Source organism: Struthio camelus, chromosome 5 (genome assembly GCF_040807025.1).
Source record: "Struthio camelus isolate bStrCam1 chromosome 5, bStrCam1.hap1, whole genome shotgun sequence".
NCBI lineage: Eukaryota > Metazoa > Chordata > Aves > Struthioniformes > Struthionidae > Struthio > Struthio camelus.
In genome coordinates this window covers 70,453,775-70,470,355 of record NC_090946.1, presented here as the reverse complement: position 1 = coordinate 70,470,355, position 16,581 = coordinate 70,453,775, and the positions used below count along the sequence as shown (strand labels likewise).

Genomic DNA, 16,581 nt, shown 5'->3' with positions numbered 1-16,581 from the left:
ACTGTTTTTTGAGAAAGGAAACAATATAGTGACTGAATACAGAGCATTTTCCATTTTGTTTCCCTTAAAATTTACAGTTGCCTTAGGTGAAAATTCATGCATGTTTTGATGACTTCTAATCTGCCAATGATAAAACAATATCCCATGCAAATTGTGAAAGACAACTAATTTTCATATTTGTATATCAGGCAAATAAATAAATCTTAGAGTCACTAATTATTTCTCAGCCTTGCACATGAGAATTTGATTAGACTGACTACAACTGACACTGATTAGCTGAGACAGGATGTTTTTAAATCCCCTTAGAGAACTTTTGCAAATCAAGACCCATAATGTTTAGAGCAGAGAGCTTTTCTCTGTATTAGCTCACTTATGGAACAATTACACAGGAGTTAACTATCAAAAGGATGTCAGGAAAAACACTGAGCGAGCAACTAAAGTAGAATTCACACCTCTCTGCTTTCTATCAGAACATCTCACAGCCTTAAAACTTTTTGGCTAGGTTGTCTATAACAAAGCTATTTGCTATATACCATTAGGAGGTATGGGATAGGCTAAGTTAACCTACGTGGAAGAAAGCTGGTAAGGGATCTGAAGGCAGCAGCGATTTCTCTCCGCTCAGATGACTTCTTTGCTCCAAGAACCATACTTTATTTAACCTTGTGGGTATGAGAAGACAGGCAATGTTTTAATTTCATCCATTTCAAAAGTTGTGTGTTGATATTTCATTAGAAAGCTACTCCAGAGGGCTTATCTGTGAACCAGGGAAAACAAGTGCAAATGCACAGGTCTGAGCAATCTCCATTGGTTTTGGAGAAACCTTTGGCTGAATTCTCTGATTTTGTTCAAAATTAAGATTTCAAAGAGCTGATCTTTGGGAGCAGTTTCCAATTTTGTACCTAACAAATATGTAGATACAAAATGGAAGGCCAGGCTGAGACCATTTTCAAATCTGTATTGTTATAGTGGACTATTGTACTGTCACCAACAGTTGAGGATGAGAGTATAGAGTGAAGTACCACAGCATTGGTATATATTAAATAAATAGACACCTATTGATTATGAGGCTTACAGTTTGTTTGACAACATCAGGAAAGCTATGAGAGATATATAATCTTGTAATCCTTTCTCAGATTTTACTCAGGAAAAGCTATATTTGACTTGAGTGAGAATTTGCTTGAATAAGGACTGAAGAAAGTGTTTTGAATCTTACTAGTATTGCTTGGTGTTAATGTTGGGCAACAGTTCTCATTGCTAATTTGCCTGTCTTGTTGGTCTTTCTCTTGGGCTCTGGATCTGCTTTTGCTATGTGTTATTCATGGCTTATATTGCTTGTTCAGATTGCTTCTCTTTGTGCTTTTCATTTCCAGCAAATATTTTGCAGCTATTGTTCTGCTGCTGGTAGATGTGCATGGAACCTGGTATGTGGAATTTGAACCTCAGCCCAGATTTAATTAAAACTATTAAACATGTTCTCACTATGGTACTCAGAAGGAATTTTGCTGGCCCTCTTCTGATGAAGTATAAATTCGTTTGATCTGATGTTTTTACAGTGCAAAAATATAAGGGCCTGATATGAAAATCTTTAAAGCAAATGCTTCTCCAGTGAAATCAGTGGAGTAGCACCCATTTACTGCCACAATATGAACATATCCTAAATACCTCTTCCCACCTACAACAGATGTCATGCAAGAAAATCACTAAATGTGTGCGCTGGAATACCACCTTGTTTTACAGATTTAATACTGCATTAAAGTAAGATATTCTGAATTTTAATAATTATAAGTACCAAATTATGCCATAGGCTACTAATATGCAGCAAATCTAGCTAGGTTACCACTTGGATGTCTTATGAGCCATACCTAGCCATGGTTTATCCTCTATTCATGCTGCAGGGTACGAAATTCCTGGGTGCCAACCTGCCTATGGCAACCTAGAATTCTCCAGGGCAGGCTCGCAAAATCTTCACCTACTCTCTGGGACAGGTAACTAATAAGTGATGTTTTGTGAAGTTATGCTTTCTTTCTAACTTTCTGATGTCTGTAAAAATGTGTCATTTCTCACGTCAGTCTGCAGTCTGTCATCATTCAGTCACGCTACATTTTCTGAACTCGGAGAATGACAGCAGATCTGTTTATTATAGTACTCTAGATGCTTGCCTAAGCCAAGCCTGTAGTAATCATTATTAGCATGAGTAACAGCTGAAAGTTGTTTAAGAAGCTGCAGAATCCACAACTTCCTACTATCAGTTAATTTTTTTTCCTGATGGAGTAGTTCTTACAATTCAGATGCTTGAATTCCAATGTTGATACCAGAGTTATTTGGGCAGTCTAACTACCTTTCTTAATTGCCAGTGTTTATATTCTTCAAACTCTTTCCTTAGGTTTACATTAGTCTTCAGTCTTCCGAAGTAAGGTTTTGTCACTGTTATAGATACAGAGATGGTGAAAGGATGGAGGAGTTATGACTGATTCCAGTTTACATTCCAGTGCAGCACATAGTATAAGTTTAACTAATGACTCATTTTTCCATATTTTGCTTAGATTTTCTTCTCCTTTTCCCTTGAATTTACTCTTTATTCTTTGTTGCTTGACATTATTACAAACTGCAGTTATGTAGAAGAAATACCATTCACTACTCTTGTAGTTTTCACTCAGTTATGAAATAGTGTAATATATTTCAAAGTAGGAAATTAATTAGATAAAAATAATGACAGGATAAGCTTTAGAGTGCCTTCTTTCAGGCTTTTGATTTTCTGTAAATAATGTTTGCGAATTTTCACCTTAAGAACATTGCTACTCTTGGAAAGACATAAGTAAGACTATTTAAGTATTTCTTGGCATGATATATATACTACAGAGTAAAAACACAACAGTCTTGGAGAAGTGATTTAAATTCCTGTTTTGCAGTCCCTGGGGCTCTGCACGTGCATTCTATTTTTACCTGGTTTTAGATGAGGCAGATATATCAATAGCTTTGTTCTGCTGCTTGTCCTTGTTAAAGCCAGGAGGTGACCAGTAAAATGAAATATAAACAGCACTTGCACAACTTTTTTTTCAAGATCTTTGACCCTTATTTCAATTTGATTGAATATTGGGAAGTCTTTTAGAATCAGAACAAATTTGCACAGCAAGAGTGCAATCACTACATTTGATCTTACGTGGCGTTCTTAAAGGATGCCTATGAGAAAGTTCTGAGTCTTGAGATGACATTTAGAAGCCTTTCTATATGGCTCTTTAAAATATATATATATCTTTTTTCACCATTGCTGTCCACTTGTAGTCGTAATTTTCAAATGAAAATAAGCTTAGTCTTATAGAGGAAAACACTACAGCTTATCTCCAAGTACCCCAAAACTTAAAGAGCACAAACCCATGACTTTAGTTCAGGGGATTTAGCCATTTCAGAAAATAAATGGACTGAGATTGAAAGATGACTCGCAGCTCAGAAGGATCTAATTTTTTTAATATTTTTTAGTGTTTCCTGGATGTTTACTCTTTTCCTTCTTGTTTATTGATCCAATTCTTATCCATAGTGGTTCAACATACCTAGATTTAAAAAAATATATCTGGAGACTTGTGTTTCAATTATATTTGAAAACATCAGCTTGCTTAAGGAAGCAAGAACAGTTGTTTGTGAAAGTGAAAGACAGTGATTAAGACAAACTGTCAGCACTTACAAAATGAGGGTAGATTCTATTTTATCCAGCCTGGTTTATCCAGCCTGGTGCACCCTAATCTTAAAAAAAAAATAATCAGAAAACGAAAACAAAGTTTGGTTAAAAAAACAAGTCTCAGTCCACCAAGAATGTTAAAGTGGTCCAATTAGAGGGCAAAAGATTGTAGGCTTTGTTTAGGTAATGCGTAACCCAGGGCACAAGAGGAAAGCCTGTAGAAAATGAAGCTGCTTTATCACTCCGCATGGTTCTTCAGGGTGCTACATTCCAAGGCTAGATGCAAGCTGCTTACCTTTGAGGAAGCACAATACATACTGCTTTTCACATCAGCACAAGCATCTCTTCAGATACCTATCTGCTGCCTGATTTGGCCATTGTGCATGTGCAGAGAGCTCCCTTTATTTACTGGCTTGCTCCAAAATCTACAGGAGAGCTGATTTCAAGGTGCTGGACTAGTAGAGGGATTTTGACGGAAGAGAATCCAGTTCCTTGGCCTTCACCCTACTCCCACAAAGGCAACAAAACAGAATCTTATACTGGAAAGCCAGTTCAGCTAAGGGAGCAGAATGAAACAGACTTGACTGGACTAGTAAATCATGACACTAGGTTAGGAGGAAGGCTATATGAAATGATGGCACAACATGCTGAGCAGGGGTGAACCTACTAGGGGTGAACTCATTCAGACTCTTGTAGAATAGGAGACTTCTCAGTTAACAAGTCCTAACAAGTGTGATAGAATGTATAAAACAAGGTAAGGCTCAAAATAATTAGCCAAAGATGACAGGTGGCAATTTCTTTCTCCCTGCTCCCCCCCCCCCCATAATATCAAGTTGATCAAAGAGCTGAGGATCATTTATTACTGTAGAAAAGCTAAAAATGCCTTGAAATATTCAGGCAAAATAAGTTCATTCAGATAAAAGCCAGTGGTTCTTGTTCAACACATCATAGATGAGTCTGTGTGTAGTAATAGTTTCCCTCAGAATCTAAATTACATGTGCACTGCTGAGAATTTAGGTATGTCAAGGCTAAGGTGTATTATTTAATCAGCTCTGTTGCTTGTTTGTATCTACAAATCAACGACCTATTCTACTGGCTCAAAACCTTCCCAAAAGCCTGTAGGGTTCAAGTCTGTGGCATGTTGCTTTAGTATTGTCACACAGCTGTGTGTAATGGGTGAACTAAGTGATAAAGTACTGAGATTGCAATAGGTTTGCACCAATAGCTACTATAAATATCTGAGGGGTCAGTGCTATGTCTCATTCTAAGCAATAGCAGCTTTATTTCCTATACTATTTAGTAATAGTGTTCAGCAAGCACTGACTTTTTTTTAAAGAGAGGCACCTACGTATTCAAGTTAGGTATATAACATAGGCCCTTTGTATGTCTTCTGTCACAAAAGAGGATCAGAATACAACTGCAACCAGAAATAATTAAAACGATAATTCAGTAATTCATTCAGTGCAGGCAATATCCGCTGTTCATAAAGGAAAAAAAGCAGTAGTATCTGTAGTTCTTCTTCCGCCTAGAATGAAAATGAGCCCTTTAAGCCAGACACAGATGAAGTCTAAATCAAAGGAAAGAGAAAAGGATTGGGAAATTAAGGAATAGCTAAGGTGAGAACAGAGATGATAACTCCTGTTCTTCAACTTCTGTCTGGATACTTTATACAAAATGAGATAGGATCCAAATTCTCTTCCTGGTTTTAAAGCACATTTCTATACTACCCCCCTCCCTCTCTTCCAACTTCAGGCCTCTAAAAGAAACGGCAAGATACTTTTCAGTTTGCTTTTGGGCAGTGGGTTTCACCCATTCTTATTACATGTTTTGTTACAAATAAACAGCACAGTCCAGAATAAAGCACATTCCTGTTTCAGCACAGCTTGATTCAGATGAATCAGGAAAGTAAACAAACAAAAGCAAAAGCAAGAAAAGTTTAATAACACAATTAAAATAGAACTTTATAGGCTTGTGAGCTGATGTGGCAGGCTGCCTTCAGTAATTTCCAGAGGGAGTGCTTATCCATGACTACAAACCAAAGCAATCTAGAAGCTGGCCACTAGAAGCTGTAAGGAGAGCTGGTGCAACTGAAGGATGCTTTTTGAATTGCCTGGAGAGCTCTCTTTGGCTTCCAAGTCATAAATTGAAGTCTACCTCTAATTTTGCTACCACCATTTCTCAATACCTCACTTTTTTTCCCCTTTCTCTTTCTCATCACTGCTTAGCAGTCTGGATTCCCTAGTGAGATGCAGTGCAGACTGCTAGGACTCTGCCAAACATAAAAAAGCAGGCAATGTCTGTTCAACAGTTTCAAATCATTTTCTGTGTGAGACAGCCCCCCCAATAGCCTTTGTTATAGAAAGATAAAGTATTTGTTACAGTCAGCCCTTCCTCCTGCTTTTCTTATCCTTTTGTACCTTGCAAATATATAACTCACCATTTTTTTCTAGCCAGATGCTTTATGTAAACCTATCAGCCTCTGAATGCCAGAAAATATGGGCACTTACAGAGATGAGCCTGTTTCCAGAGTCATGTCAAGAGCAGATTCTGGGGAGCACAAAGTGTGAAGATCCATGCCTTTTTTGGAGGGCTGTTGGTGGCATCCTGGGAATGATCAGTATGGCTATGTCTCTGCTGTCTTGGACAAATGCTGCCTGAAGTTTGCCACACCAGAATTTAACTCCTTCTCTCCCAGCTTCACCAGCTGACTCATTTCAGATGTGATCCAGAGCACTAGGCAAAATTTGGACATAGAGAGCAATGTAATGGATTAGGGCATGAACATAAGCAGTGTTCTCCATTACCATGAGACTATAAACTTACTCTTCCTACCTCTTGAGAATGAGTCAGAAAACATGTATTGCTCCTTGAACTGCATGGTTTTTTTCTTCTCTTGTATCTTTTTTCCACCTCTTCACCCCTTCATTTTCCTGCAACACAGAAAAAGAAATTGAATGGGGACAGTCTTTATTCAAACTCCCTTGGGATTACTTACCAAACCAAACAGTATGTATTTAATGGTATGTATTTAAGTCACTGACTCTGAGTCTACCAGAGTGAGCTGAAGTCAGTTAGTCCTTACAGACTTCAGGGAGAGTCTAATAGAGGCACTAGGAGACAGACTGGAAGAAGGCAGAGATTATAACAGTTTCTGCTATTTCCACTGTTTCATGTTACTTGAGCCACCTTTGAATTTAGGCACAAGTCTCACAGGCAGAATTTCTCTGTGCACTTCCTTCATTTCTCACATACAGCCAGCCTGGCTTCACTCAGGTATTTAACCTCACTCAGAAGCAAAAATGGTGATCTCGTTAATAGGAAATGGAAATGCATTTTGAAGACTCCAGATCCAAATCAAGTCAACAGAAATATTAAATCTGTCCTCAGAGAACTGACTCAGCTCCTCAGTCTCTGTGTAGCCATGTACCAAACGCAGTGCTGGGCTAGCCAGTGCAGCTGCATGTGATACACAGTGCATATCCTGATTTATAATTCTACATTCTTTCCTCTTCATGAACTGTTCTGCACCCTGGATTCCCTGGTGCTCAGCAGAATAAAATACTCCCTAGATGGAGGCCTGGATTCTCACTGTTCATTTTCTTTTGCCCTTTGTAGTTTTGAGCTCATTGGGGCAATCACAATTGCCTGGCAAAGAAACTTCATTTAAAATAATCAAAACACCTTCAGTGTTTTTTTCTGAAAGCTGTAATTTTATTCATGGTGTTTCTATTCAATCCATTCAGAACCTTAGGTTATGGATAGTACCGTTAAATAAAGGACAATTTTATGTCTTTATTATGAATATATTCCAAAAAGCTTACCGTGTTCCACAGACAACAATGGCATTCATTTAAGACAACTCAGTGTTGACAGCTGATCCTCTAAGGGTTTTTTTGCATGTCAATATGTAACTGAATTTTCATATCTTAATCTCATATATTACAGTTAATATTGAATGCTGTTGTTTGATAGATGGGTCTGTGAGCTCCATATACTTGTTATTAGAAGCCATCCCTTCTGCAACCAAGGACTGTCAGGTCAATATAGACAAAATGCATTTCAGTTTTATTTTTAATTAAGAGGTGCCTCTTTCTTTTATGAATAAGTCCAGCAAAGTTTAGACACATTTACCATATAATAGCTATTCCTTGGTCTGAATTTTTAATTGAGTGAAATATGCAACTGTCAGGTACTCACATCCTGAGTAAAGAAAGGCTACCTTCCAAAATTCAGCAATAGGTATGTTTGAAGGTAACTGCATCAGCTTTCCAAGTGTCATAAATGGACTCTTATGGTAGGGATCCGTCCCACAGCATTTAGGACTTCAATTGCTAAGGAACTCCTTTTTTCTCCCCACTTCCTTCCAAATTATTCTTTTATGTTTCTGAAAAAACATCCCTCTTCTGTGGTCTAAATTCTGCCAGAATGCCTGGAACCTAAGTAAAGGACTCTTTTACTTGTTTTATGTGTCCATCAGTCATCTGGAAACTATCTGAGCTCCAGATTTGGATCACCCACACATTTGTTCTGAAACATATGTACTGGCCTTCCCTCTCCCAACCCAAACCCGACTTCAGGTTGTTTATTTTGAAAATGAGTACTGGAAAGAAAATTCAAATGGTTTAATACTTGCAAATAAACTCCAAAAGCTATATATACACCAAGGAAAGATATGCATGCAATCTGACAGGCAAACTGTTCATTCTCTGAAGTTTGAAATATTTAACAAACTTCTCTGAAAGTAACGGAGAAATTCAATGGATGTGCTGCAATGGAAAAAAAAAAAAACAACAGACCTTGGTGCAAATTTGCAAAAAAGGTAAGCTGAATGAAGTGTGTGTGTGTGTCTGAAGTCATGGGAAAGATCTCTATTTTAGAACATGGATATACACTTGCCTGGCCATTTTTGGGGGCCCAAATATAACAGCTGAATAAAGAAGACCAGGAGCACTGAGATATGTGTACTGGGCTCTAGGTCTGAGCATCAGAAATTTCTTCTACTTCCTTAATGAGAAGAATTTCAAGTCCGTAGTTGAGTTCTCGGTATGGCAACATATCTAGATGTAGACTTGGTAGTTTGAGCCCATCCCTTTAATCAGCTGGACCAAGTGCCAGGTTAGCCACAAAAACTACAGACAAGGAAGATAGATAGTTTTAGCTTTACCCTTTCAAAATCATGACCCTGAACATGTAACACAATAAAAATTTGATTAACACAGAAATCCAACTGCTGTTTCTTAAAGATTTTGCACTTCATTTCCTAGCAACTACAAATCTCAGAAACATTGCTGGGGGCACAACTTTAATGACACAGCTCTCTTCCCTGAACTATTGCTCCGCTGGGGTGTTACAGAGGAAGGCAGTGTCCCAGCCCTTCATCTCCCACCCGGCTGCCTGCCATCGTCTCTTTACTGCTAGACTCAACGCAAGGCTCAAAAACAAAAGCAGGGAGGCAGGCGTTTGCTGTCCCCTAGTTGAACGAGGCGCCATTCCCTGAGGCCCACAGAAGCCGCACGCTGTCAGGCTTCCCTTTCGCTCTCCTTCCCAGGAGCAAGTGCACAAACCCCCAGAAGCTGCAGGCTCTCTCAGTCCCCACCTCCCACAGCACGCCACTACTCCTGGTTTTCATTAGCGGTCTAAATCCTCACGTCAAGGCCAGGGTCGTAAGCAGTCCTGTGGCCCTTTCCAGAATCCCAGTCTCTCCTGCTCTATACATTTCTTCACAGGCTTTTTCAGCTGCAAGTGCCTATGCAAAGCTGACCTTTTCTGACTGTTCTCTAGATAAAAACCCACGGGAAGAAATTAAAAAAAAAAAAAGTGCAGCTTTTTTTTTATTCTTTTCCAAAAAATCTATTTTTTAAATTTCCATTAGTCCTCCCATGTTCCCGATCCTGTGACACCTTTTTTAGGATATGACATATCACAGGTGCTAAGCAGATCTGATAAATACTCTTAAAACGTTTAGCGGCTCTATTTTGCAGGCCTCCACGTAGTCTAAGCAGACAAGAAAGGGAATACTATTACCTCATCTTATACATGGCATATTGACTCAGGAAGAGGGGGAGTTATCTGACGAGACGCAGTTATCTATGTCTGAGTTCCTTAACTAAATTCTCTTTATAATTAATGAAAGAAACGGGTACTTCCAGATTTGCGTCACCTCATCTAAAAGTAGGCTTCTAAAATAGGTCAGATTAATCTCATCCCGATAGTGCCTGTTTGTCACCATAGACTAGAAACGGGAGCCACAACGGACCAGCTAGGACTGACATTTGCATGTAGTCAGATCAGTCTCACACTAACTCACTTGTCCAGAATAAGACAAGGCATTTTTGGCAAAGCCGGGAACAAGACTCAGAGCCCCAAACGCCTGTCCAGGTTAGTTGCTACTGACACATTCCTTCTCTCAAGGCAGGATATTTATCCACAAAACACAATCACTTAGGATTTCACAGCTACATTAAAACTTCTGTTTCACCAGCAAGAAATGAGAACGTTCAATAATGGTTGTTAGTATGTTTGACATAGGTCACTCCCATGTCCTCATTTTGCAGTCCCTTCACTGCTCATTTCTTTCCTTACACTGTTAATCATATTTTGTTTTGCTTATTCCCAGAGCTATGTGAAGGAAATCCAAGGAGAATTTCAATATTTCAAAAAATACCATTGCTCCAGTCCAAAGCAGCAATGCGAAATCTTCTGCAAAGAAAAGCCCTGGGGCGTCAGACAGATCTGAGAGTGCTGCCAAAGCACTTTGACCACTCTGGTGTAGGTATGGGGTTTCCAGAACACCCCATCTGTGTGGCTGTCCCATAGACATTGACTTTCGGGCAGTAACAGCTCTTCTTCTCTGTGGGCTGTCCCAGGCTTACAAGCCCTAGAAATCCTCCAGTGTCTGGGCAGCTAAACAGCCCCTCCATCTTCAGGCCATCTGCCAGGTGATGAGCTGGCAGGAGATCAGATAGGTAAAGTGAAAACCTGCTCATTTTCCAGTATACCTGCCTAAGAATAGAGCTGTCACCATATGGCATTTCAGCTTTGACTGAAATGCTCCAGTGGAAATATGTTCACCTGGAGCTTTTCCAGTCTCTCTACAGGCGAATCCTGACTGACTGCTGCAGGTTGAGATAGGCACGCATTCGTCTGTCTTCACTGTACTCATCAATTGATGCACCTGACCCTACGGCTGAGGCTGTGTGAGTGGCAATAACACAATACAGCTGGAGGAGAACATCTAGAAAAAATATATCTGTTTTTGAACCACTTATCACACTTTGTGGACACAGGTCTGCTGGAGAGAGAGGGGTGAAGCTAGGAATGCAAACATCTCTTTTTTTTTTCAAGACTTCTACAAGCTGGAATAGTAAATTGCTAATACCAGGAAAATACCAGAAATATTTGGTAATATTGTATTTTCTCAGTTTTCTGTCCTGACCTGTACAGCCTTCTTATTTTTTTCCTCTAAAACAGACCCCTTTTCATTAAAGGTAGAACCTGAGTAGTGCTAACTCGCAACTGGTAATACCTTCCCTAAATAGCCTCTGAACTGTTGCTGAGGATCAACTCCTGCAACCAGATTCGATAGTGTGGCTTGGTGTCTCTTTGTAAGGGCATTGCCAAAGGGAATAGGGCTTCAAAATCCCTGTCAGGGAGCAATTCCAAATTCAAACCTTGGAATTTCTGGCAGTGTTACAATGTTTATGGACACAATTTTTTGTGCCAATGAATGTTTTCATATCCATTTAATAGTTTTGGGCTTCTTATGATTGTAAACAGAGCTAATTAATTGGTGAAAATAATACTTTGGAAAGTCTGAAGACACATTTTTAACAACCTTTAGAGTGGCCTCCCTTGAGAGATTTTCTTTCACCAGTCTAAATATTTAAAATTGTACTTACTGTCCTCATTTTTAGAGAAATACTTTAATGAAACAAAATGGATAATGACTTGCGAACCACAGGTTGTCACAAGAGCAGGGCTTTAGAGATCATTAGAAGAAATAGAGAACCACTCATGCAAAAGGTCCTGCCCTACAGGATTTTGGAATCTATCCTATAATTCCTCACTCACTCCAGCTGTCTGACTTCCAGGAAGTTTATGCAATATAGGATTTGCCTTTTCTAAGACATAGCACTACCAGCTTTCCATAGACCATCTTCTATTTGCACATATGTCCTCTCTCCCAGTTGTACTTTTTCAGCGGAATTATTTTCTTGGTTTTTAGCTATACAATGAGCACATATAATAAAGAGCCATGAGGACCAACTAGCCATGGGAGATAAATTATGAGTTAAAATTAACTGATTTACCAGCATTAAAAAACGTTTTTCACAGTATATTTCTTATTAATCAGTATGTGATAAGCAGAAACAAAATGCAACTAGTTTGTGGAGCTTATAGTTTTGGAGAAAAGGAAATGCAAAATGGTTGACTTAATGAGTCTATATTTCGATACTGTTTTTTTTCCCTTGTTTTCAACCCTGTCTAAATTACCATTGCCAAATTTATAGTGGTACATAACAAAATTGAAACATTCATTATGAAAAGCCTATACTTCTGGAACAAAATAAGTATGCAATAAAGCATAAGGAGAGAGAATTCAGTCATTGCATTATGTTATAATACTGGAAACTAGCAGTGAGGGGGGAATTTTTCAGAGAAAGAACATCTGTTTCATGAGACACGCAAGAAAAAGCTTATGAAATACCTTAGATTTGCACAAAACAAAATTTGGGCCTCTGACCCTGATGTTAGAAGTACTAAAGGTGACCAATTGTATGTTCTTCCTCGGTCTACTGTTAATCTTGCTTGTCTTGCCTTTGGTTTTCAGATGTTTTTTCATATAACTAGAAGGAAGAGAAAACAATAGGCTTTACCTGAAACCAGTAATGTACGTAGACAAAGCTTAATTCATGCACAAATCTCCACTGTAGATAACCCTGGGAATCTGCCACCACTGTTACAGCCATTGGTACCCATGCTGTGGTTTCAGTTCCAGGTTCAGGAAAATTTTTCTATTTGTGCCAATAGATGGGCTGTCATAAGCATGAGTTCCATTTTGTCACTGCTTAAAGTTAAATATCTCTTCAGAAATTTCTTGACTCAAAAGGATATAAGCAGATGCTTAAGCGCTTTCCCCAACTGGGGCCTTTTTCTTTTCTGAGGAGTGGCTATAAATTTCCTGCCATTCAGCATATTTTTGTCAGAACATTTCTTTGTTTCTAAAATTTTTAGCTTTCTGTCTAGTAGCTTGTATTTTAATAATGATTTATTGTTATATACCTGCCACCCCATTGTAATTAAAATCAATAGTTCCTCTTAAAAACAGCCAGCCAGTTTCAGATCTACAGGATGAATCAATACACATGCTGAGCAGGAGTTCTGTTAGGTTTGGGAAGTTTTTTTTTCATTTTCTAAAAATGAACTTTTCAGGGTGCCATCCTGTCTTTCTAGCTTGGGCAGCAGTGAGCAGAAATGCTGCTGTCTCGCAGTATGGACAGCCAGCTTTTTCAGAATTATGGTTTGCTGTTTTTGTTTTTTTTAACAACGTTACAGCTGTGTTTTACTAACCAAAGCATTGTATGAAAGAAGGCATCTATATATACTGTTTCAGTGAAGTTCATTACAATGTGCTTTATTTTAATGAAATTAATAATGCCAGCCTGAAAGCAAATAATTCAAGAATATAAACATTTCACAGTGACCTTCAAGGAGACAAAAAGTTGAGCTTGAAGTTAAGTTTATCCTCTAAAATTTTGCTGAGCTGGGGCCCTAGTGCAAATTTCAGACTGCCAAAGCCTGACTCTTCAAAAGCAGTTCAGAGCTGAATCCCAAAGCTTGCGTGGGCAGCTCAGCCCACCACCACCTGCCACCTAAGGAGCAGTATTTACCCAGTGCTGAAATTTTGAACCCTGGGTTCCTCCACATAGACAAGCCTATGCACAAGCATCTTCATTTGAGGCGTTAGGTGTGTTGCTTCTGCCTACGTTTTGTACATTTCGGACACAAATGAGAAGGTACCTAAACCAGGAAGTTGGAGGCAAGGATATGGGAAACCATTAACGTCTCTCTGTTTCCCCTTTTATTAACCAGTCGCTTGTATCACTGATTTAAAACTTTCCTAATGTTCCCATCATTTGTGTATTGCTACAGCCCCTTGACACCCCAAAGGTCAAACTCTGCCTGTGGCCAAAACTCCCGAGCGCAGCAGGATGGTGTAAGGTTCCCCTGGCCAGAACTAACATACATGAACTGCACTTGTCCAGCACAAAGTAGCAGCCTGGACATGTTTATTCAAAATCAAAGCTTGAGGACCTACTGTCTACTTTTTGTGCAGAGCCTAATGGTTAGATTTATACAACGGCAGAAGACCTGAGATCAACTCTCTTGACTCTAAACAGTTTTGAAGCCCTGACTCCCCCTTCATAGGAGAAAATCCAGATTGCCTGGCTCTAGGAAGGAAAATTGACAGCTCTTCTTTCCCAAGTTGGGCACATAAGTAGCAAGAGCAAGTGAAAGGCAGCATGATATGGCAGCCTCATGCTGAACATGCAGAAATGAGCAATCTGGGTTCAGATGCCCATTTCGCTATATAATGTTTTAGTTTTATTCATTGAGTGAAATATAAAAACTAACTGATAGTATTAACTTGAACTGCATTTAATGTCTGAATTAGAATATATTATTCTAAGAGAATATAACTACAAGTGGTAATCTAAGTATAACTGTAACCACGCAATATGTGTAATTGAAATAGAGCACTGTGTTGGCAAAACATTAGACTGCTTCCTAGATCTAAGCTGCATGGATCAAGTAAGCAGCAATTGTAAAGCTTTTCCAATAACTTACTGAAGCTCCTATCGCAGTTTGTAGAAGAGAAGGCAGTCACGCAAGCCAGCTCAGATAAGTATTTCTTGAGGAATGGCACGTTGTTCCCAACTCTCTCGTTTAATTAGAGATCCAAAACATTATTCTACTGATGCTGGCAGCAGTACTGAGTTAACATCAAAGGGAATCAAGATTTGCCATTATTTTCTGAAGTAGTATTTTTAGCATATGTTTAAAAACAAGCAAGTTAATTCCCAGCGCATCTGGTGGTAGCCCTTTTGTCTCTAGGTGATAGCAGACTCCAGTCCTGCCGCATCTCAGAGCTCCCAGCTGGAGCCAGGACAACAGTTCAATCACAGCAGTGGCTGCAGTTTCTGTACCCAATTACAGTCACGCCCAGAGATACCAGCTCCAACCAGAGCCACGGCTTGCTGTGCATTTGGCAAACATGTTGTAAAAGTGAGGAGCTTACAAACTGAATAAACAAAGAGGAAGGATCTCCATTGTGCAGACAGAGAATTGAGGCAACAGGAGACCAACTCACCTGAAGTTGCACAGTCGGTCCCCGGTAAAGCAGGGAATGGGTTCCCAGGATCCTCATTTCAAATCCAGATGGACAATTTGAGGGCAGGTGGCACCTTGACCTCCAGAATAAAACTTTTGCGTGGATCTCTTTGGCTTTATGGTATCTTATTTCCTAACTAAACACAAAACAACAAAGTGAAAAATCTCCTCTCTCTCTCTCTAAATATTTTGTCGAGAAAATAGTATAACTGAAGCTAGCTTACAAGCAGGGCATAAGTCCTTTATTAATAAAAGTACTGTGAAAAATTAGGGTCACACCTGTATCTATGGAAGCCTCTACTCACAAGAAAGCAGCAAAATGAGAAAAGAGCCATTACTTGAAAATTATTATAATAATGATTAATTACTAGAATTATCATTCTCTAGGGGAAATACTGAATGATAACAACACTAGCAGCTCTCTGGCTAGGGATTAGGGTGCAAATTGAACAAATAAGGCAAAATCTCCTCTCTCAAAAAATATACTATAACCTGCAATATTGGCAAGGAAGTATTTTGCACAGTTTATTTACAGTCACTGCTCTATAAATATCTTTTGACTTCAGTCGCAGTATTTTTAGGTAGCTCTAAATGAAAGGTGCTATGTGAAATGAAACTGTAAGCTGTATTTTGTTTTTACTGAGGATTCTTCCGCAAAATATTCCATTATGGCTAAGGAGATATTAGCAACGAATGCACTAGAAAAGACAGATGGGAAGACAGTCAACTGTCTAAATCAGAAGATTTGTAAAGTGCAGTAAACAAATTATTAAGTACATTTCTATGGCTTAATGCCAATCTATCCTGCAGGGAATTGATCAAAAAGTGGATCATAAAAAGCTTTTCTGGAGCAGCTAAATTCTACAGCTGTGGTCTTTGTTTTTCTAGTACTTTGCAAGAACAGAAGGGGGAATTACGAAAGCGCCTATCATACACTACCCATAAACTGGAAATGCTTGAAACGGAATTTGATTCTACGCGTCAGTATCTTGAAATAGAATTGAGACGTGCTCAGGAGGAACTTGAAAAAGTAACTGAAAAACTGAGAAGGTTAGTAACTACCTGTTTTGGAATAAATAGAACTATTAGGAATTTCAAGTGGCCATGTTAAATCCATATATGCAAGTAAAAATACAAGCCTACATTGTCAAACATACATTATTTATTGCTTGTTGATCACACAATGTGTTTACACATTGAATATGTATTTCACTTATCTGAATATCTATTACATGTTACATACAAAGTTATTTACATGTGGTATGTAACATAGTTGTATTGAAAGTAAACAACCAATTTAAAGTATATGTATAGGTACATACATGACATTGTTTATATGTAAACATATGTGTGGGGTATGCTATGTTGTGTTATGTGTACAAAGATTATAAAGACACTGCATATATATATATATATATATATATATATAGGTATATATAAATGTATTTGATGAGTTTGGCTACATACTTTCAGTTGTTACCCTCCAGTGCACTGACACAAGAGAACAGAATTTGCCC

The 16,581-nt window shown here is 38.7% G+C and overlaps 1 protein-coding gene across 1 annotated transcript in view; it reads left to right on the top strand.

Annotated features, from left to right (window-relative positions):
- Positions 1-16,581, top strand: part of BEGAIN (brain enriched guanylate kinase associated) — a 150,157-nt gene that overhangs the window by 72,598 nt on the left and 60,978 nt on the right. Inside the window, exons 3-4 of the mRNA XM_068947059.1 lie at positions 1,896-1,985; positions 15,953-16,114. Of these exons, the coding sequence (XP_068803160.1) occupies positions 1,896-1,985; positions 15,953-16,114 (252 nt within the window). The remainder of the gene's footprint in view (positions 1-1,895; positions 1,986-15,952; positions 16,115-16,581) is intronic.